This window comes from Artemia franciscana, chromosome 19, assembly GCF_032884065.1.
Source record: "Artemia franciscana chromosome 19, ASM3288406v1, whole genome shotgun sequence".
Lineage (NCBI taxonomy): Eukaryota > Metazoa > Arthropoda > Branchiopoda > Anostraca > Artemiidae > Artemia > Artemia franciscana.
Window position 1 is genome coordinate 10,133,357 of NC_088881.1, and position 22,688 is coordinate 10,156,044.

Below are 22,688 nucleotides of genomic sequence, written 5' to 3' on the forward strand. Positions count from 1 at the left end.
TTTACTACTGGATCACAAAAACATACTACAAATATCTCTTGCTAATTCTACTTCGATATACCCTGCTTCTCTTCAAAAACCAAAAGACAGACCTAGCGGAGGGCTAGACAACTGCTTCCTTCCTTCCCATGTTGTCTCATCATTGGTAATTTCAACACAGATTTATCGAATGATCGTTGCCCCTAAGCTCAAATTGTAAAGAAAATGTTGCCTAATATGTTTCATGTGCTCGCGAAAAATTATCAGTTTACCTTCCTATCCGTAGCTAACATAGCTTCAAACATTGATTATGCTCTGTTTTCTAGCAAGCCTGTGCATGTAGTTCCAGTTTTGAACGGTTTTTGTGTAGTGATCACACTCCTATGAACGTGAGTATCCCAGTATCTAGTTTTCAAAAGGCTCCCCTACGTTTTAAATGGTCCGTCAGCACATCTTGGGGTTTTACCATAGTTTGAACATTTCCAGAAAGTTTGAAATAATATTTTGTCTAAAATAAAAGTTCCTTACCCCCTCGTTCAATCTCGTTCTGCAGTTATGGACGATCCTGCCTTCTCTTGCAGATTAATCTTTACCGTGAATAAATCATTCATGTTGTTAGATGTGCTAATTCTACAGCTGTACGTGTTCGCAAGTCTGCGCTGATTGCTCCCTAATCCCTTTGACTCTTAAAAAAGGTACTGTAACTTCCAGCTTCAAATCAAATTAAACCCATCTGAAGTTTATACGTCTGTTCATTCCACAAAAACCTCATGTACCCTCATGGCATAGCTTACAATCCTATCCCCCTAGGTGCTCTGGGGTTTTGTCAACCCTAGAGGCATTATAATATGTTCTTTGGACTAATTTGAACACATTGATATTTCATAGGTTGAGTCAGATATGTTTGGTTTAAAGATGGGTTGTTGGGAAGGGGGATAAATGCCCTCCATCACTTTTGACGCTTGAAAAGAGACTAGAACTTTCAACCGCATAAGCCTCTTCTAAAGTTAAACAACTATCCCTTTCACAAAAACCTTACTAATCCCAAACACCTTGTTGTATGATCTTTGGACTATTTTGAATGAAATGGCTGTTTCAATTTTATTTATGTATTTCCGGAAAACACCACGCATTGGGTCAGGTAAGCTGCCCTATGGTAACATTGACTCTTATAAAGGGCATTGGAAATTCAGATTACGAATCCAATGAGTCCCCTCCGAAGTATATACGACCACCCTTTCAATGAAAACCTTATATGCCCCCGAGGTATAACGCACAACCTTTGCCCTGAGAGCTATGGGGCGGGGTGTCTTACTAAGAGACATAATTTTCAGACCCTTCAACTGCAATGAACGAAATTGCTATCTCCACATTTTGATCTGATATCTTTCGGGGAAATAATGAGCGTAGATGGAGAGGGGCACTTAAAAAGGGCACTATCACTTCTAATTTCAAATCAAATGAGCCCAATCTCGATTTTATCCGATTACCCCTTCCATATAAATCTTATTCATCCCAATGGTATGATTTAAAACGCTATCCCCGAGGTACTGGGAGGTTGTGTCAACCCTAGAGGCGGTTTTATATGTTCTTTCGACTATTTTGAGTAAAATCTCTATCTCACAATTTTAGTCAGATTCGTTGGGTGAGAGGGGTATTCAGGGGGTGGGGGAAAAAGGCTAGCTGCCATTCGTCACTTTTGACTCTTAAAAGGGAGCTAGAAATTCCAATTTTTAACCAAATGAGCCTCCTCTAAAGTTTATACAACCATCTCTGCCATAAAAATCTTAAATGCCCCTGGGGCATAACTTACAACCCTTTCTCTCAGGCTCTGAGACCCCAAAAGCCTTGTTTTATAATATTTAGACTATTCTGAATAAAATGCCTATCTCAAAATTCCTATTAGATGTATTTCGGTATAATGCGACGTGTGTGTGTGTGTGTGGGGGGGGGGGGTAGCTGTCCTATGATCACTTTGATTCTTATAAAGGGCAATAGAGCTTCTGATTGCAAATCCAAAGAGCCCGCTTAGAAGTTTTTATGGCCAAACTTTCTATAAAACCTTATATGCCCTGAGGGCATAATTTACAACCCTTGCCCTAAGGGCTGGGGAGATTTGTCATTCTCAAAGACATAATTTCCAGACCATTCATCTTCGTACGTAACAAAATGGCTATCTAAAAATTTGATTTGAAGTGTTTGGGGAAATGATGGGCGTGGGGAGGAGGGGGCATTTGCCCTTTTATCACTTTTGATTGATAAAAAGGGCACTAGTCCTCTCAATTTCTAATCGAATGAGCTCTTTTTGAAGTTTCTACAACAAAGCTTTCTACAAAAGCCTTATATGCCCCAAGGACATAACTTACAACCCTTGGCCATAGGGCTGTAGGGGGGGGGAGGGTTGTCATCTTTAAAGCCATAATTTTCTGATCTTTCAGAAACATTGAACAAAATAACTATATAACATTTTTTATCGAAAGTGTTAGGGGAAAAGATGGGCTTGGGGGGCTTTTGCCCTCCAATCACTTTCGACTATTAAAAAGGGCACTGGTCCTGTTAATTCCCAGACAAAAGTGCCCTCTTTGAAGTTTCTACGACAGCAATTTCTATAAAAAAAAACCTCACATGTCTCCAGGACAACCTAATAAACAACAAAGAGAGATAAAACTCTACAAAAAAAAACCTCAAACGAGACGACGGCCAGTAGAGAGGAAAGACTAAAACAACGCGGATATTTCGCCTGTATCCAAACAAGGCGTCCTCAGCACAAGATAAAAAGAAAACTAAACTAAAAACAAATAAAAACCACCACCAATAATAATAAATACAATTGTCGCTACTTATCCACGTAGGGAAAAGAAGCTATTCGAGTTACATCAATTCCCCCTTTCAGTTCCATCCCCTTTATGTTTCTGAGTTTATTTAACTTTGTATTTTATAAACATGGTTTTAAGTTAAAAGAAGGAGCAGAATAATCATCTTCGGTCATACCCTTCCATGGGTGTAAAATAGTAAATTACTCTTATCAGATGACTCAATGACTACCAAATAGATACCAAGTGACTCATATTGTTCTGCGCGTGTTCAGTGCCAAATATTTCAAACCATAGTATTTAACAGAATGTCTAAAAAATGACTAATGACTGTACTAAAAAAAATAATAATAAAGATGTAGGGGAGGATACTTTAAGATATTTTAATCTACCGGTTATTGGCAAACTTATAGGACTAATAAGTCAATACAGAAAAGGGCTATTAAAGCTCTTAGAGAGAGGGGGTGATTCCCCCGTCCAAATCCATTGATGCACCAACATTGTCAATAAGTCAGTAATATGAAAGGGAAAAAAGTGAAAAGTGAAAAGAATGTGAAAAGTGAGAATGAAGAAAGTGATGCAAGTAGGTAATTATTAAATGTCTTTGCCTATTTGAAGTGTTTCCAGTTAGTGTTGGAATGTTTGAGGCTTAAGCCGTCTTGTGTCACCATGACCTAAGTTAATAAGAGTCACACACTTTAACCATCAGCTTTTATTAACACACAACTATGATATTATGAATAAGAACGCTACCAAAAACTTATCAAAGGACCATTCCCCCAAAGTCTAGAAACTGTCATACAATTTTTGGTTAGATACAAAATTTAACCATCAACTTTTTCTTTCTTTACAAAATTAAGGTATTAATGCAATGATAAAATTTTAAAAACGGGAAAACGAAAAAAACCTTTAAACCTTTCAAACAGTTCGTGGTAATGAAATGTAAATGAGGAGCAACCCGGCTCCTTAGTAACCAAAACTCTAAAAAACGGAATTTTGATAACCATAGAAATATCAAAAGATCGAATTATAAACTGATTTCAAATACATAAGTTTCACTATGTTTAGTTTTACCCATCAAATGCAACAAGCCTGAGACAATTTGCCTGATTTTAGGAAAAAGAGGAAAAACCCCTTAACAGTCATAGAATCTTAATGAAAATCACACCATCAGATTTAGCGTTTCAAAGAACACTACGCTAGAGATTTCAAACTCATATCTGCAAAAATGTGGAGTTTTGTATTTTTTTTTTCAAGAAAAAAGATCACGGATGGGAGCCAATTTGTTTGTTTTTGTTGTTTTTTTTTCCCGGGGGCTATCGCATCAACCCATTGGTCCTCGAAAATCGCGAGAAGGCTCATTAAAACGGAAATTAAAAGTTCCAGTGACCTTTTTAAGTAACAGAAAAGATTGGAGGGCAACTTAACCCCCTCACCGCCCCTTTTTTCCCAAAACTGTTCGATGTTTTATTCATCGTAGATGAAAGGCCCAATAACTATGCCTGTGAGTATAACATTAACCCCTCCCCCAGAACCCCAGGGGAAAGGTCCTTAAGCTATAAAATTTGCCATTTGTTTGCGCATAGTATTTGTTATTGGGAAGTATGCATACATTTTCAAGTTGGGAGAAATTTTCGGCTGGAGATTTTTTCACGGGGGAATTTTCCATGATGTGGAAAGTTTTCAGGTGGAGGGATGAGCTTCTCAGGGGAAATTATACACAGGGGGGAATTTGTCAAAATTCCTATACAAAATTCTTTTTATTTGTATTGCTTTCTCTTTTCTGTCCCAATTTTACACGTGGAGTTGTTAAGGGTATTTGTCCAGAGTAAATTTTCCCCGGGACTAAGTTCTCTAGAGGAAATTTCTGTGCGGAAGGCTAGGGCCTATCTTTTTACCATGCTGAAAAAATGGCTTTCTCAAAATTTTGATCGGATAATTTTGGGTAAAAATGTGGGGTGGGATGTGGAGGGATATCTGCCTTCCAGTTTTCTTAGTTACTTGGACAAGAGAATAGAAATTTTGATTTCCGACAAAATGAGCCCTCTCTTGATCTTCTAGGATCCATGGTTCGCAAGGACTACCCCTGGAAAAAAAAAATTTCTCCATTTCCCACCTCTACAGTAGGGTTCTCTGATATCCTGGATCTCATGGTGCGATTTTAACTAAGATCGTTTGATTTCTTGAGGGTGTTTTCCCCTTTTTTTTAAATTAGGCAAATTTTCTCAAGGTGGCAACTTTTGGTAGGCTACACTAACTTCATTAATTTTATTTGATTTTGATAAGCATCAACATTCGATTCTTTCGATATATCTATTATTATCAAGACTCTGTTTCTTACAGTTTCAGTTACTATTGAGCCGCATCGCTCCTTACTTCTAGTTCGCTACCATATACTGTTTGATGACTTCTGAAACACAGAGGTCGTTTAACTAGAACAATAAAAACTTTTTTAAAAGTACTAAAAAACTTTAGTATAAAGAGCAAGGTGTTGAGGAGGGGGTGAGCCCCTTAATATAAATAATTGTTTCTGCCTGTTTTAAGTTTTAATCTTGCTCCTTACTTTCATTTGCAAAAACTTGTTTTATTTTTATTTAATTTAAAAAGAAGAAGAAAATGAAAGAAAGTTCGCACGCACCAATTTTGTGTATGTTACTTTATTTTTTGTTCTTTGGAACCTTACCTCCATTGTATTCTGTTTAAATGTAGTTATATCATGGAATAAGGGCACGATGGAGAAATTTATCAGAAAATAATGGAGCTGGGCACTCGTAAATTTTGTTAATTTGTTAGATATACTGACTAGTTGTGAAATAATTACAAAACTGCCTAACATTGACCTTCTTAAATGGCTACTTCAATGAGTTTTTTTCAAGGTGGTATTTTATGTCGGAGAAACTTAATGGAGCAGTTTTCTGAGGGTGGAGGAGGTTTTCAATAGGGGAGCCGCATTTCCTGGCATTACTTGAAAAATGATCAGAAATGAAGTAAAAAAAACAGTATTTTCAGCTGAAATTAAGGAGAAACATTAAAATTTAAAACGAACGAAAATTGTTCCGTAAAAGAGGGGAGTTCCACCCTCCTCGATACGTTGCTCTTTACACTAAAATTTGACTTTTTGTCCTGATTCCTTAAGAACGACTCCTGAAACACAATGGTCGTTTAATTACATTCAGAAGCTTTTTAAAAAAGTATGTCTACTAAATACTTTAGCACGAAGGGTTTGGGGTTGAAGATTGGGTATTCCACCTCGTATACTTAATAATTTCTATCTAGTTTAAGCTTTAATGTTGTTCCTTACTTTAAGTTGAAAATTTTGTTTACTATTGTTTAATGCAAAATGTTTGAGATGGCCTGTTCTTACAATAACAAGGAAGGTTTGTTCTAAAAAATACTGGATACAGAATTTCCCAATATACAAATTCAATAATAAATTTTTTGGAGAAATAGTGTTTTCACCTGTATTTTCACGTCCAATTTCCAGGTCTACGAAATATTTCAGGGGAAGGAGCTTCAAACTTACAATCCCCCTCCGCCTGGATGTATATCCCTAGTCTGGTCCGTTGAAGCTTATGCAGATTATGTGTACAAACTTCCTAAGGTATGGAATCCTCATAGGCCACATTGCACAAATTAAGACGAGGCTAAGAATACTACTACTACTACTACTAATAACTCACTGCAGCACCAATGAAAATGAAAATGAAATGAAATGAAAATGAAAATGAAAATGCAATGGAGCATCACGATGGATGAATTTCATCCTTTATCTACCCTACAGAAAAGAAAACTTCTTTTTCTATTTTGTGACTCTACTGAGATGTAAAGACAAAAAATATTCACTGATTGTCTTTTCTATTTTCACTGACTTTCTTTTCTATTTTTGTTCTAGTGAAGCAGAAAAATTCCTTAGTCATTTTTTCAATTGTCTTGTTTACTCCAATCATTCTTTCATGTAATGAATTCTCCGGAACGAAAGCGCTTTTCAAACTTTGCAAAAAAGTCGAAAGTCAAAGATCCCAGTTTTCTCAAATATTTGACAAGCTCTTGGAAACAGAACAAGTACAAAACTGGTAAGTTTCTCTTTTTGTAAGTTTTGGAAACGCCCTTATTTAGATCAGTCATAAATATATTGTAAATTAAATAGTCTTTAGTGGCGCAGTGGGTTTGACCTTGGCATGGAAATACAGGAGCCGAAGATCTAACCTGGCAGTAGCAACAAACTGTAGATCAACGCAAAGACCTTTGCTCTCAAGAAGTGCTGTTAGTCTGATAAAATAGTCAATAAAATAGTAAACAAACTGAAAAATAACAGAATAAAAAATTGAAACAAAAGAGCAATAAAACAAAACAACAAGTTAATTAGAAGGGGGATTTTTGCTGATGAAAGTAGACCTTTTGCGGATATTCCAGCTAAATGGCCAATAACCGTCCTCAGTGAAATAAAGTAAAACCTAAAACAAACAAACTAGTAGGCGTAGACTACATAAATCATGATCAAAAAGCTTCTAGATAAATAAAAAAAAAATAAAAAGGGTTCTAGATTAATCACTTCACGACTGACTCAGAAGAGTTTGTCATCCTCAGAGGTGTCACTAACCAAAATGTTTGGTGGGGTAGGGGGAAATGGATTTTATCGAGTGGCTGTCCATTTTTAACGACTGATATAGTTGATATTGCTACTAAAATTGCTTAATTGTTTTCGTTTTCACGGACTGTTTTTTACGTCATATATTCCCATTTACCCGATTTCCTTAGCAAAAAAAACGAAAAAAAAAAATCCGGTAAAATAATGGCGATCCATGTTTTACAGACTTAAATTTTTGTTATCAACTGGCTGAAACCGTTGGGGGTGTCTTCCCTCCCCCAGACGTGCCGCCGCTGGTCTACAATATGTCATTAAATCGTAATTTTTTTACAGTGAACCTAGTACTATTCTTAAATACAAGTTCAGGAAAAAATCTTACTCATTAAGTCATTATTTACTGTTGTAAAATGTAATGTTTAATTAAAAATATAAATGATTCCTTATTAAAATTATTGGGTTGTTGGTAGCTAGGTTTTGTGACATTTGGAGGCACGTTTACTTTGATTGATTGTTTGTTGGAATTTTTGATTCGTTATTTGGACTAAGAAAGAAAAAGAAACGCAGCATATACTCTTTTAAGAGGGATGAAGGACAAAATATTCTGCCCTAACCCCAACATAAAAACAAAATTAACCAATCCCCTTCCTCCAAAGAAAAAAGCTTTTTCTGAAAGTCTTCGTTCGACCTCTAGCTGTGAGGCACAACAGGAGCTAAACAAAACTGCAACTAAACAAGTGCCGCAGGTACAACTACTAATACTCTAAAGAAGTATGAAACTAAAAAACTACAGACAAAGGTCAGAAGAAAGAAATTTCAGTGAATTCAACAATACAAAGGAAGAAAAAGGAATTAAATTGAAGCTACAAACAATATCTTTATGTCCGAATCAGCATTTGAAAAACTTGAGAAACGAAGGTAATATGACAGCAGGGATTTTCTTGTTAAGCAGTAGATCATTATTTGAAACTTTCTCTCTCTGTGACAAGTTCAATTTTCTTTAAAAGCTTTTTCGGCTGGTGCTCAAAAGGAATATTTTCTTACAGATTGAATGATGGAAAATTTCGCAAATCCAACTAAATTCATAAGAAACAAGAAAGAGAAATTTGAAAAAAAAAGCTTGAGATATTTCATGAAAACGTGATAATTTGGTAAAAGCAATCCCTGAATCTCTAATTATTCCCCTGGATAGGAAAAGAAATTATAAAGGTTTAGAAATTTTAAAGAAATTGGTTAGAAAGATGAACAAAATTAGCATGAATATGATTTTTGATATAAATGAAAGTATCTGGTGAGTCTAGGAAACCTCTAGTTCAACAACTTTAAAGATAATAAGTGTAAGTGTAGCATTTAAGAAGGTGCCATCTTATATTTTGTAAATGGCAAATTTCCTAGTGTCATAAAACTCATGAGATTTTTTTTTATTAGATGCTCTAGCTAGTGCTTTAAGAGAAGAATTGTTCGGCTTAGAGAAGGGGAGGTAATGTGTTGCCAAACTTTCACACTTAGATTGACAATTCAGTGCTTCCAAAATTATCAAACCCGTTTTGTCCTTATTTTTCTATACGTTGAACTGACTTTCTGTTCAAAGAATAGAAAAGCTTTAATGAAGCTTCATTTCTTGTATGTTATACCGAATAAGCGTAATAGACTGGTTAGTGCAATGCACAAGAACAACATGTCTGTGCTTAAGATAGGACTTGTGGTTTGTAGTTGGCTCGTATGGAATCAGAACTGAAGGAGGGTTGTGTCGTATTCTTGTTTATATGGACTATATAAATGGATCTTGTCCTAACTTGTCCTGTAACTAACTAGGCAGAACCCTCCTAGGTCTAAATAATGCAGATGATATCAGTGTTTTAGACAAGATGTCAGCAAGATGGTTAGATTTTTGGAGGTTTTCTGAATCCATAGAATTTTCATAAATGCAATAATTTCTGTTCATTTAAAGGCTTTCAAAATGGCTTTTAATACTGTTCATAAATCTTATCGGTGTACACAAAAAGATGGAAAATTTAATTCTTTATGTCGCTGTAGATATGAAAGCAGCAGACATGAAGATAGCAGATAAGAAGATAGTAGATATGTAGTAGAAAAGTAGATATGAAAGCCATTGATGGGTACCTAATTGATGGACCGTATTTTAAGCAGTAAGCCGAACGAAAAATATAGTTTTTAAATTGGGTTGTCAATATAGAAGAGTAAACCCTTTCTGTAAGTTGGAGGAGGATTCTTCAGATATTTTACAGAGGTATCGCCTGCAGACAGTTTTGGGTACCCATTTGATGGACCGTATTTCAAGCAGTAAGCCATACAAAAAATGTAGTTTTTAAAGGTGGTAGTCAATGCAGAAGTTATAATCCTTGTTATAAGTTAGAGGAGGATCTTTTAGATTCCTTCTAGGGGTATTGCCTGCAGTTAGTTTTGGGTACCCATTTGATGTACCGTATTTCAAGCAGTAAGCGGAATGAAAAAAGTAGTTTTCAAAGTGGGTAGTCAATGTCGAAATGTAAATCCTTTTATTTAATATAAGACAGTCCAAAATTGAATCCAGGAGGGGATCCATACCAAGATATTGTGGGAGGCCCAATTTGACAAGGTCGCCAATGAACAAAATCCTGGGGGGGGGTAATATGACAAAGGTGCCAATATTTGGCCAGGTTGACTAATTTACTCTGAAAAAGAGTAAAAAAAAATAAAAACAGGATAAGAGGATACTGCCTTTTTCTTATTTTAATTGAAAAAATGCCAAATTAACTTTTATCTAAATTAATTTTATCTAATATTAATATTATCGCACGCCCCAGTACAAAATTCCTAAATACGCGTTCAACTGCCAATATAAAAAAAAAACATACAAATAAGGAAAATTTATAAGAGGGGAAGTTTGAGCTAAGTTGTCAACGCCATCTAATATTTGGTGATTACATTCATTTTTAAGCATCACCAAAACGGCTGCGTGTTTGTCTTTTGAGGTGCCGTATTAAAAACAAAAGTTGTCATTAGGTCTACAGCCTTTAAATGAACGGGGCAACTAAACCTGAAAAAATCTCCTAAGATAATCTAGATCTACTTTATTCTTATGGAATTTTTTACTTCAATCAATGCTAGATTACAGGATTTTTATCGTTACAAGTGAAAAAATATTTTTGAAAGTGTGGCCACAGGAAGCCAGGAAGCCACAGGAAATAGGAAGCCAGAGCCATTTCTGTAAAAAAAAAAATCCCAACAATGTCGTTTAAGCATTTAGATACATATTTAAATGCTTTTTGGAGTAATTAAAAAATAAATTGACTACTGTTCTCCTAAATCACCTTAAATAATTCTAAAATAGGTCTATTAGTGTTTACGTATGGAAAAATTTTAATTGATTGAAACACTTTTATTTACTAGGGACTCGATGCAAAATCTTAAACTCACCTCAAAACATGAAACTACCTGGTCAGGAAATTACTGTGGTTCTTGTTAGGAGATATAGATGGATACACCCAGAAACAGCCAATTGACAACCATGAAACGAAGTTGCTATGCTCAGATATCTTTTTGAAGTTGCAAAAAATGCCTTTTGTTTTGGACATAACTCTTCTTAACTTTATGCTTCTGTCATTAAAACAATTTAACAATTAGCAATTTAGCAATTTAACAACTGTATTTTAACAGTTCCGTCAACTTCAGCGCAATAGTAACTTCAAAAATTAAAACCTAACCCGAAAGAGAAAAAAAAATATATTCCGCAACAACGTCATCCATCAATTAGCTCGTGGCTGTAGTAAGGAGCGACCCGGCTCAATAGTAAACGAAACTCTAAAAAACGGAATTTTGATACTAAAAGATACATCAAAAGAATCGGATTTTTATTCTTATTTTAAATATATAAGTTCCATCAAATTTAGTCTTTGTCATCAAAAGTTACGAGCCTGAGAAATTTTGCCTTATTTTGGAAAATAGGGGGAAACACCCCCTAAAAGTCATAGAATCTTAACAAAAATCCCACCATCGAATTCAGCCTTTCAGAGAACCCTACTGTAAGAGTCTTAAGGTCCTATCTACAAAAATGTGGAACTTCGTATTTTTTGCTAGATTTTTTGCCAGTAAACACGAGTGCGTGTTTATTTGTTTTTTTTTCTTTTCCCCAGGGGTAATTGTATCGACCAAGTGGTCCTAGAATGTCGCAAGAGGGCTCATTCTTACGGAAACGAAAAGTTCTAGTGCCCTTTTTAAGTGACCAAAAAACTTGGAGGGCACCTAGGCCCCCTCCCACGCTCTTTTTTCCCCAAAGTCAACAGGTGAAAATTTTGAGATAGCCATTTTGTTCAACATAGTCGAAAACCATAAGAACTATGTCTTTGGGATGACTTACCCCCCATAGTCTCCAGGGGAGGGGATGCGAGTTACAAACTTTGATTGGTGTTTACATACAGTAATGGTTATTGGGAAATGTACAGAGGTTTTTCAGGGGGGATTATTTTGGTTTGGATGAGGGGTTGAGGGGAGGAGACTATGTGGGAGGATCTTTCCTTTGAAGAATATGTCACGGGGGAAGAGAAATTCAATGAAGGATTTTCTAGCATTATCATAAAAAAAATAATGATAAAATAAATATGAAAAAGTTTTTTCAACTGAAAGTAATAGTACCTTTAGTTGAATATTTTTTACATATTCAACTGAATATGTAAACAAATTTTTTACTAATAAATATTTTTTACAGTTACATACTTTTTACTAATAAGAAAGTTGGTTAAAAATGAAAAGTTCTAGTTGCCTTTTCATGTAATTAAATAAAAAAAACTAACTTTTTGGCTGAAAGTAAGGAATAACATTAAAACTTAAAAGTAACAGAAATTACTCCGTATATGAAATGGGTTGTCCTCTCCGTAATCCCTCGCTCTTTACGCTAAAGCTTTTAATTGTTTTAAAAAGTAGAACTGTGGCAAAGAGTCAAACTTTAGCGTAAAGAGCGAGGGATTGCGGAGGGGACAACCCATTTCATATACGGAGTAATTTCTGTTTGTTTTAAGTTTTAATGTCGCTCCTTACTTTCAGCTAAAAAAATTAGTTGTTTTTTTCATTTAATTTCTGAACGTTTTTGAATTAATGCATGTTTGGTTTTGGCTCTCCGTACATAAATAATTAAAATGAAATTTGTATATTAATTCTTTTTTTGGCTAAATGGCTTTCTCTTATTTTTGATCAGACGATATTGAGAAATAAGGGGTGGAGAAGGAGGCCTGGTTGCCCTCCAATTTTTGGTTACTTAAAAAGGTAACTAGAGCTTTTAATTTTTAACGAACGTTTTTATTAGTAAAAAATATACGTAATTTAAGAATTAACATACGTAACAAACTTTCATAACCTTATATTTTTATTATGTATACGAGGTGATTTGTACCCTCGTTAATACCTCGCTCTTTACACAAAATCGTAAGTTTTGTCCCAATTCTTTAAGAATGACCCCTGAATCAGAATGGCCGTGGAATAAATAGTTGAAATTACTAAAATACTTTAGTATAAAGAGCAAAGTATTTATCTCCTCCTAAATACCTCGCTCTTTATGATAAAGTATTTTTAGAACCCCTCATATGCGTAATAATCTCTGTTCGTTTTAAGTTTCAATGCTACTTCTTCCTTTCATTTGAAAAACCGTTTTCATGTTTATTTTTCATTGTTTTCTTATAGTAATGCTAGAGGATTCCTGCGCCCTTTTCATTGAATTTCTTTTCCCCCATGACAGATTCCTTCAAGGAAAGATCCTCCAACATAGCCCCCTCTCCTCAGCCCAACCCCCAAACAAAATAAAATCCCCCTGAAAACGTCTGTACACTTCCCAATAACCATTACTATATGTAAACACTGGTCAAAGTTTGTAACTTGCAGCCCCTCCCCCAGGGATTGTGGGGGAGTAAGTCATCCCCAGAGACATAGTTATTATGGTTTTGGACTATGCTGAACAAAATGGCTATCTCAAAATTTTTATCCGTTGACTCTGGGAAAAAATGAGCGTGGGAGGGGGCCTAGATGCCCTCCAATTTTTTGTTCACTTATAAAGGGCACTAGAACTTTTTATTTCCGTTAGAATGAGCCCTCTTGCGACATTCTAGGACCACTTGGTCGATACAATGACCCCTGAAAAAAAAAATAATAAAAAAATAAACACGCACCCGTGATATGTCTTCTGGCAAAAAATACAAAATTCCATATTTTTGTAGATAGGAGCTTGAAACGTCTACAGTAAGGTTCTCTGATACGCTGAATCTGATGGCAAATATTCTCAGGCTCGTAACTTTTGATGGGTAAGACTAAACTTGATGAAACTTATATATTTAAAATCAGCATTAAAATGCAATTCTTTTGATGTAGCTATTGATATCAAAATTCAATTTTTTAGAGTTTTGGTTACTATTGAGCCGGGTCGCTCCTTACTACAGTTCGTTACCACGAACTGTTTGACAAAAAATCGGTGGGTAACTAGGCCTCCTCCTCACCCCTTTTTTCTCAAAATCGTCTGATCAAAACTAAGAGAGAGCCATTTAGACAAAAAAAAAGAATTAATTTGTAAATTTCACTTTAATAGTTTATGTGCGGAGAGCCAAAATCAAATATGCATTAATTCATAAACGTTCAAAAATTAAATAAAAAAACTAGTTTTTTTTAACTGAAAGTAAGGAGCGACATTAAGACTTAAAACGAACAGAAATACTCCGTGTATGAAGGGGACTGACTAAAGTTGTTTACTGTAACCTAAAGTAGAATTGAGAGAAAGAGTCATACTTTAGCGGAAAGAGCGGGGCGTTGAGAAGGGAACAGCCCCTTTCATATACGGAGTAATTTCTGTTCGTTTTAAGTCTTAATGTCACTCCTTACTTTCAGTTAAAAAACTAGTTTTTTTTTTATTTAATCAACCTAAGAATTGCCACTGATGATTCAAGCTTGTATTAAATAAAAAAAAAAACAAGTTTTTTCAACTGAAAGTAAGGAGCGACATTAAAACTGAAAACGAACAGAAATTACTTCGTATATGAAAGGGGCTGCTTCCTCATCAACGCCCCGCTCTTTACGGTAAAGTTCAACTTTACGCTTAAAACAGTAAAAAACTTTAGCGTAAAGAGCGGGGCGTTGATGAGGAAGCAGCCCCTTTCATATGCGAAGTAATTTCTGTTCGTTTTAAGTTTTTATGTCGCTCCTTACTTTCAGTTGAAAAAACTTTTTTTTTATTTAATTTCTGAATGTTTTTGAATCAATACATGTTTTGATTTTGGCTCTCCGCAGAGGAATTTGCATATTTTTTTTTTTTTTTTTGGCTAAATGGCATTCTCACAATTTTGATCGTATGATTTTGAGAAAAAGAGCGGGAAGGAAGCCTAGTTGCCCTCCAATTTTTTGGTTAATAAAAAAGGCAACTAGAACTTTTAATTTTTTTACGAATCTTTTTATTAGTAAAAGATATACGTAACTTATAAATTAGCTTACGCAAAGAATTTTTTATTGTCATGTTTTTATTACACATATGAGAGGGTTCGCCCCCTCGTCAGTACCTCTCTCTTTACACCAAATCTTAAATTTTGTCCCAATTCATGACCCCTGAATCACAAAAGCCGTAGAATAAATAGTTGACATTACTAAAAATACTTTAGCGTAAAGAGCGAGGTATTGGGAGGAAGTGAGTCTCTCATATGGGTAATGATTTCTGTTCGTTTTATGTTTTAATGCTGCTCCTTACTTCCAGCTGAAAAAAACTTTGTCATATTTATTTTTTCATTGTTTTTCTTTAAATAATGCTAGTAAATCCTGCGCTCCCTTCATGGAAATTTTCTTCCCCCATGATAAATTCCTCGATGGAAAGTTCTCCCAGTATATCCCCCTCTTCTCAACCCCTCCCACCAACCAAAAAATCCTCCCGAAAACGCTTGTACACTTCCCAATAACCATTACTATATGTAAAGCACTGGTCAAAGTTTTTAACTTGTAGCCCCTCCCACGGGGACTGTGGAGGAGTAAGTCGTCTCCAAAGACATAGTTATAAGATTTTTTGACTACGTTGAATAAAATGGCTATCTCAGAATTTTGATCCGTTGACTTTGGGAATATAATTAGCGCGGGAGGGGGCCTAGGCGCCCTCCAATTTTTTTGGTCAAGCAAAAAGGGCACTAGAAATCTTCATTTCCGTTAGAATGACCCCTCTCGCAACATTCTAGGACAAGTGGGTCGATACGATCACCCCTAAAAAAAAATTAAAAAATAAATAAATAAACACGCATCCGTGATCTGCCTTCTGGCAAAAAATACAAAATTCCACATTTTTGTAGATAGGAGCTTGAAACTTCTACGGTAGGGTTATCTGATACGCTGAATCTGCTGGTGTAATTTTCGTTAAGATTCTATGACTTTTAGGGGGTGTTTCTCCCTATTTTCTAAAATAACGCAAATTTTTTCAGGCTCGTAACTTTTGATGAGTAAGACTAAACTTGATGAAACTCGTATGTTTAAAATCAGAATTAAAATGCGATTCTTTTGATGTAGCTATTGGTATCAAAATTCCATTTTTTAGAGTTTTGGTTTCTATTGAGCCGGGTCGCTCCTTACTACAGTTCGTTACCACGAACTGTTTGATATCGCCATTGGGTTGCTTTAATTGGGTCACGTAAAAAGGGCACTAGTTCTCTTCATTTCCGTTAGAATGAGCCCTCTCGCAACATTCTAGGACAACTGGGTCGATACGATCACCCCTAAAAAAAAAAAATAAATAAAAATAAATAAACACGCATCCGTGATCTGCCTTCTGGCAAAAAATACATAATTCTACATTTTTGTAGATAGAAGCTTGAAACTTCTACAGAAGGGTTATCTGATACAATGAATCTGATGGTGTAATTTTCGTTAAGATTATATGACTTTTAGGGGGTGTTTCTCCCTATTTTCTAAAATAACGCAAATTTTTTCAGGCTCGTAACTTTTGATGAGTAAGACTAAACTTTATGAAACTCATATATTTAAAATCAGAATTAAAATGCGATTCTTTTGATGTAGCTATTGGTATCAAAATTCTATTTTTTAGAGTTTTGGTTTCTATTGAGCCGGGTCGCTCCTTACTACAGTTCGTTACCACGAACTGTTTATATCGCCATTGGGTTGCTTTAAGGGTTGAAAATTTGTGATTGTCTAGGAGTAATGTATATCGCCACTGGGTTGTTTTAAGGGTTGAACATTTGTGATTGTCTGGGAGTTATTTATACTGAAATTACCAAGGATAGTGAAATGATATTTGAGTGTCTTAATTGATTAAGAGGAAACTTAAACATCCATGTATCATCCATCAATCTAGATGCAAATTTGTATACAACTAATTGATTATTTGAGAGCTGAAGATTGACGAAGAAGTTGGTTAATTTAAGAAGCTGAAGGAGTAACAAGGACAGTGAAAATAATATTTGAATGCCTTAGTTGGTTAGTTGGAGATATAAGCGTTCCTATCTTAAGGAATCTAAAGGAATTAATCTTATCTCAATCTTAAGAAGATTAAGAAGATTAATCATAAGAAGATTAAGAATCTTAAGAAGATTATCTTAATCTTAAGAAGGTGCCTTAGTTGGTTAGTTGGAGACATAAGCGTTCCTATCTTAAGGAATCTAAAGGAATTAATCTTATCTCAATCTTAAGAAGATTAAGAAGAATAATCTTTAGAAGATTAAAAATCTTAAGAAGATTATCTTAATCTTAACAAGATGCCTTAGTTGGTTAGTTGGAGATATAAGCGTTCCTATCTTAAGGAATCCAAAGGAATTAATCTTCTCTGAATCTTAAGAAGATTAAGAAGATTAATCATAAGAAGATTAAGAATCTTAAGAAGATTATCTTAATCTTAATAAGATACCTTAGTTGGTTAGATGGAGACATAAGCGTACATATCTTAAGGAATCTAAAAGAATTAATCTAATCTTAATCTTAATAAGGAATCTAATCTTAAGGAATTAGGAAAACGCCGGAATTTAGTCGCAGTTATGCGGTTTCTGGTTGTTTTTGGTTCCAAATAAAAAAAAGAAACAAGGGTTAAAAATTAGCAAAAAATCTAAAATATATGATACCAGAAAGCTTAAAAAGGTAAACCTTTTCTTTTAAAGTGTAGTTGATTTTCAGGAATCAACGCATTATCAATGATTGAATTTTAACAGTTATAATTTAATGATGGACTTAATTATTTATGAGTTTGAATTATCGGCTTATTTTAAGTTGGTGAATCACAACTTATTATGACTAATTATAAGTTGGTGATATATAAGTTGGAATCATCACTTAACTTATATATCGCCACTGGATTACTTAAAGAATTGAAGATGATTGGCTGGGAGTTATTTATAATAAATTTACCAAGGACGGTGAAAATTACAACTGAACGTGTTAATTGGTTAAGAGGAATAATAAGTATCTATATATGTCTTAAGAACGTTGGAAAACTGAGAAACTCAATCGCAGTTATGCAGTTATGGTTATTTTGGGTTCCAAATTAAAAACACAGAAACGGGTGAGAAATAAGCGAAAAAAAAAAATTTTTGCCCTGAGGTCCTATGTGCGTTAACAACTTATAGTTAGATAAAAATAAGTAAGAAAGAGCCAAACCCTCTCAAAAACTAGACATGAAAAAGCTGGAATACTACTATTACTACTAACAAGTCACTGCAGCACCACTCCACCCGAGACCAACATATTCACTTGCGCTACTCCTACATCCCAATCTATTTAAAGCCACCCCCCCTCTTTTCACCCTCCCAAGAAGTTTCTTATGACCTATTCCTGCCATTCCATTCGGGGATGATTGCTTTTCGTTTGGCCCATGATGATTTATCGAGCAACGCCTAAAATTAAGCACGAATTTGACACAGAATTTTAAAAAGTCAAAAATTTCTCGGTCAGTCACCAGCCACTGTAATATTTGTGGAATCAACGTGCAAAAAATGGTCTTCAAAAGAGTCCGAGTCGTCGGTTTGAATGCCAGCTTGGCGAACGTCAACTGATTGATTTAAGATATTTGAGTGGACATTAAATCACGGAGTAATTTTGGCGGAAAGCCCTTCATTTGACGCATTGGGCTTAATAATGGCTCTAAAATAAGTTTAGCCTGGGGCAATCTCATTATTGCACAACTTTGTTGAACACTAGTGAAATTTATGGCTGTCACCTGCAATGGAAGAAAAAAAATCTTGAATCCTGAAAAATTTAACGGCTGGTAATTTTTTTTTACACTTTGTTGTTTGATCATGGGTTTATATACGTTAGTTTTTATAAAAACAGATATAGATGTAAACTAGAATAAAATAGAAAAAAATATAAGACACAGGGATTGTAACTTGAAGCAATCTTAAAAAAAAACTCTCAGTACAATAATTAAATAAAACCCCTAAGATCCCAAATTTGGAATACAGAATATTTTTGTTCCTTTTTATCCATCTTGTTTTTGATCAAACAGGAAGGAAGGCAGTTGCTTTCTAAGCTTTTTCAAAATTATAAAGTTTTTATGACAGCATGACATTTTCTTCAGTGTTGCCAGGTTAGAAAGTATAAATACATAGGCAAACAACCTTACTTTGCAAGAAAAACTACAGCTTTTTTTGTGTCATAGGTATTTAGCTTTTTTTGCTGAATTTTCACTTGCGTTTCTTTTCTTTTTTTATTTATTGTTTGCTACTACCAAGAACTGCAAATCAATATCTTTTGTATCGAAAACAGAATTCTCGATTGTTTTTGCCATTATTTTAAGATATATATTACAGGGTAAGTTTCCGCTTAACGAATAAAAGCGTAATATTTATTTCCATTTTATTCCTTTATCGTTTCATTTAATTTTTTTAAGATTTCATAACATTTCAGTACTTCAAAGGTGATAATAAAGTTTCAAACATAACAACTAATGTGAATCAAATCTTCAAAACCCTTATGGCTGTGGCACCAATCGCAATCTAGTAAAGAGCGAGCTTTAGCCTATAGTTACCAGAAATATAAAAACATGTTAAAAAAACATTGTCATTTGAGGCGGAATTGCCATCTAAAGCTGATTCAGGAATACGGACTCTCATAGAGAAATTGTTCTAAACTGACAAAGGATAACTAAAGAAAGGTGCAACAATAAAAAACTTTGAAGCAAAAGCTACTTTTACGTAAAAAATTATTAGTTCCAACGAAAAGTACTTAACAGTATTCTTCTTTTTGATGTCACAATTTTGAAAAAAAAATTGTGCGAATACTGAAAATGAACTGACCATCGGAACCCTGCCTAAATACTGATAATCGTGCTTTGTCTATTAGAAATCCAAAATGCAACGTGTTGTAGATTATAGTAATGCGGTTTTACGCTAAATTAAATAATAATAGTATTCCTTACAAGCACATGAAGACATTGGGGGCACTTTCCAAGGTCATCATGTCTACTGAAAACTTCTCATTTCTAATTATCTGACGAATGCTTTAAAATTTTTAAGTTTAAAAACGAACATTTTTATTATTTCATGGGAGCAAAGAGAAACGTTAAAACTTAAAATGAAACCCCAATTATCGTATATGTTGGGGTACTGTGCATCAGCTTAACTTCTTTTTTTTTTTTTTTTTTTGGTGAATATGGTTTAAAAACCTTGAAGCTTTTTTTGAAGCTGAAACTGCTTAGGTTATCTCAATAAAAATTGATATAAAAAATAGCTTAAACATTACTCGCACAATGCTGCGAAAAAGTGTGAAAACGATATTTATTTACTTAGGTACATATTTAGTTACATTTATTTAGGTTCAAATTATTATTTATTTATTTATTTGTTTACAATCTTTTTAGCTACATAAAAAGGGCACTGCAAGGGAAGAAAAGTATTTGAAACACCCCAAGCTAAAACATATCCTCTCTAAAATTATCCCAGGAGGAAGCCAAGCCCAATTGCATTTCTGGGGATATAATTTTGAACTATCAAAAGTGATATTTTTCTATATTAAGTGCAGTATAGTGTTTATATATGTATAAACATATTAGTATATGTTAGTATATGTTATGTTATCATTAGTATAGCCAACACCATTCCTCCCAAATCTCAAGATTACAATGATTTCCTCAATATTTCATTTTATTTTCCGTACATTAAGCCTATTTTTGTGTTTCTAACAATGTTGTGCCCCCTTCCTGTAACACCTTACCCCCGTTAAAAAAAATTGTCTAGGGGATTGAGTAGGGCTATCCAATAATATAATTTTCTTGAAAGATGTCTTTCACCCTTATAAAGTAAATATGTGAATATTGTCCTTAGAAACCTCACCCCTTTACAGCCTACATTATATACTTGTTCAAAATGTTTATCCTCAAATGAAGAAGGGTTCTAGGTTAAAACCCCTTCCCCTCTTCCCCAGTTCTTGAGTAATGATGTGATGTTTCTCTTTAAAATTATCCCAGGAGAAAGCCAAGCCTAATTGAATTTCTGGGGATATAATTTTGAACTATCAAAACTGATGTTTTTTCTATAGCAAGTGCAGTATATTGTCGCCAACACAATCCCTCCCAAATCTCAAGATTACAATGATTTCCTCAATATTTCATTTTATTTTTCATACATTAAGCCTATTTTTGTGTTTCTAACAATGTTGTGTCCCCCTTCCTCTAACACCTTACCCGCGTAAAAAAAAATGTCTAGGGGATTGAGTAGGACTGTCCAATAATATATTATTCTTGAAAGATGTCTTTCACCCTTATAAAGTAAATATGTGAGTAAAGTCATTAGAGATGTCACCCCTTTACAGCCTACATTATCTCATTATTCAAAATGTTTATCCTCAAATGAAGGGAGGTTTTAGGTTAAAACCCCTTCCCTCTTCCCCAGTTTCTGAATAATGATGTGAGGGACCTATCATGCAGAACTAAGATATTTAGACCTAGGGCCTCCCCCTAAGCGAAAATCCACCGGCTATCGCTTTAGTAGCTGGCACGAAACGATGCGATACTATCCCTGCAAATGAATGAAGCTATAAATGGATCAGATTGTGATATACATCTATCTATTTATATATATAAAAATAAGTTGTCTGTCTGTGGATCAGGTGACGTCATGTTTCTGTGTCGACTGACGTCATGAAGTTAGTTGGCGTCATTTTTGCTATGACGGTGACGTCATTAAAGATATTTAAGACATATATGTTCACGTAGAAATCTATTAATGTTTAGCTTTAAAATGACTGATGAACTTACAATGGCAAAAGCCGATGAAGATGCTCAAAGAGTCTATGCCAAAAAACTTGCTGCTGATAGAGAAAGTCAGAAAAGAAAGCGTGCCGAGGAATCAAAAGAACAGCAAGGAAACAGGCTTGAGGCTAAAGAGCGCAAAACCGCGCAGTTAGATGAAGATCCACCTGGACAGCGAAAGTCAAAACATATCAAAACTGAAAATGATAGCGATGATGATTGGGTTTGGGATTTTGACTTGGATAAGGTTATCAATGCCTACCAGATTTTAGTTAAAAAACAAAGGTTCGGCGATATGTATTTCATAGTGAAGCTGAAAAATAAAGAAGAAAAAGAAAACTGAAAAAAGAAAAAATGTAAAAAACTAAAAAATACTAAAAAGAAAAAACACTCAAAGAGAAATTACAGACCGGGACACAAATGACGACCGGGACAGAGGGAATATAAATAACGACCGGGACACTCAAAGATAAATTACAGACTGGGATACCGGGACACAAATGACGACCGGGACACAGGGAATATAAATGACGACTAGGACACAGGTATTTAAGATTATCGTTCAAAGACAAATTTTTAATTGTAAGAAAACCGTTGAAAGAGAAATTTCTAATTGTAAAATGACTGAAGAACCTACAATGGCGACGGTACCACCATCGAAGTAGATAACCAGTGGGTTTACGGCCAACCTACCATCTTCAAAGATGCCACGATAGGAAGACTCTACACCGTTCACCCCAATCAACATGAATGCTTCTTTCTACGCCTGCTTTTGGTGAATGTACCCGGTCCGACATCCTTTGAGTATTTGAGAACTGTAAACGGTACTATACATGACACTTACCGTAGTGCATGCCAAGCTCTGAATTTATTGAAGAATGACCAACACTGGGATAACTGCATCAATGACGCGTGCGAAACGTCAACCCCAAGTCAAATTCGTGCACTTGCTCTCCATCAGCTCCTACAGAGTTATGGGGAAAATATAAGTCAAAAATGTCCGAAGATATACTCCATCGAAAACAGTTAGAGACGTCAGATATGACTTTTGATTTTACATCAGAAATTTATAACTACACTTTAGTTATTATAGAAGATTTGTACGTACGTA

At 34.8% G+C, this 22,688-nt stretch overlaps 1 protein-coding gene across 2 annotated transcripts in view; it reads left to right on the forward strand.

Moving 5' to 3' along the window:
- LOC136039275 (uncharacterized) overlaps window positions 1-22,688 on the forward strand; it is a gene marked incomplete at its 3' end in the record, with an annotated part of 105,845 nt that overhangs the window by 29,622 nt on the left and 53,535 nt on the right. For both annotated transcript variants that reach the window (XM_065722856.1, XM_065722855.1), the window contains 1 exon segment: window positions 6,685-6,865. In XM_065722856.1, coding sequence (XP_065578928.1) covers window positions 6,685-6,865 — 181 coding nt within the window.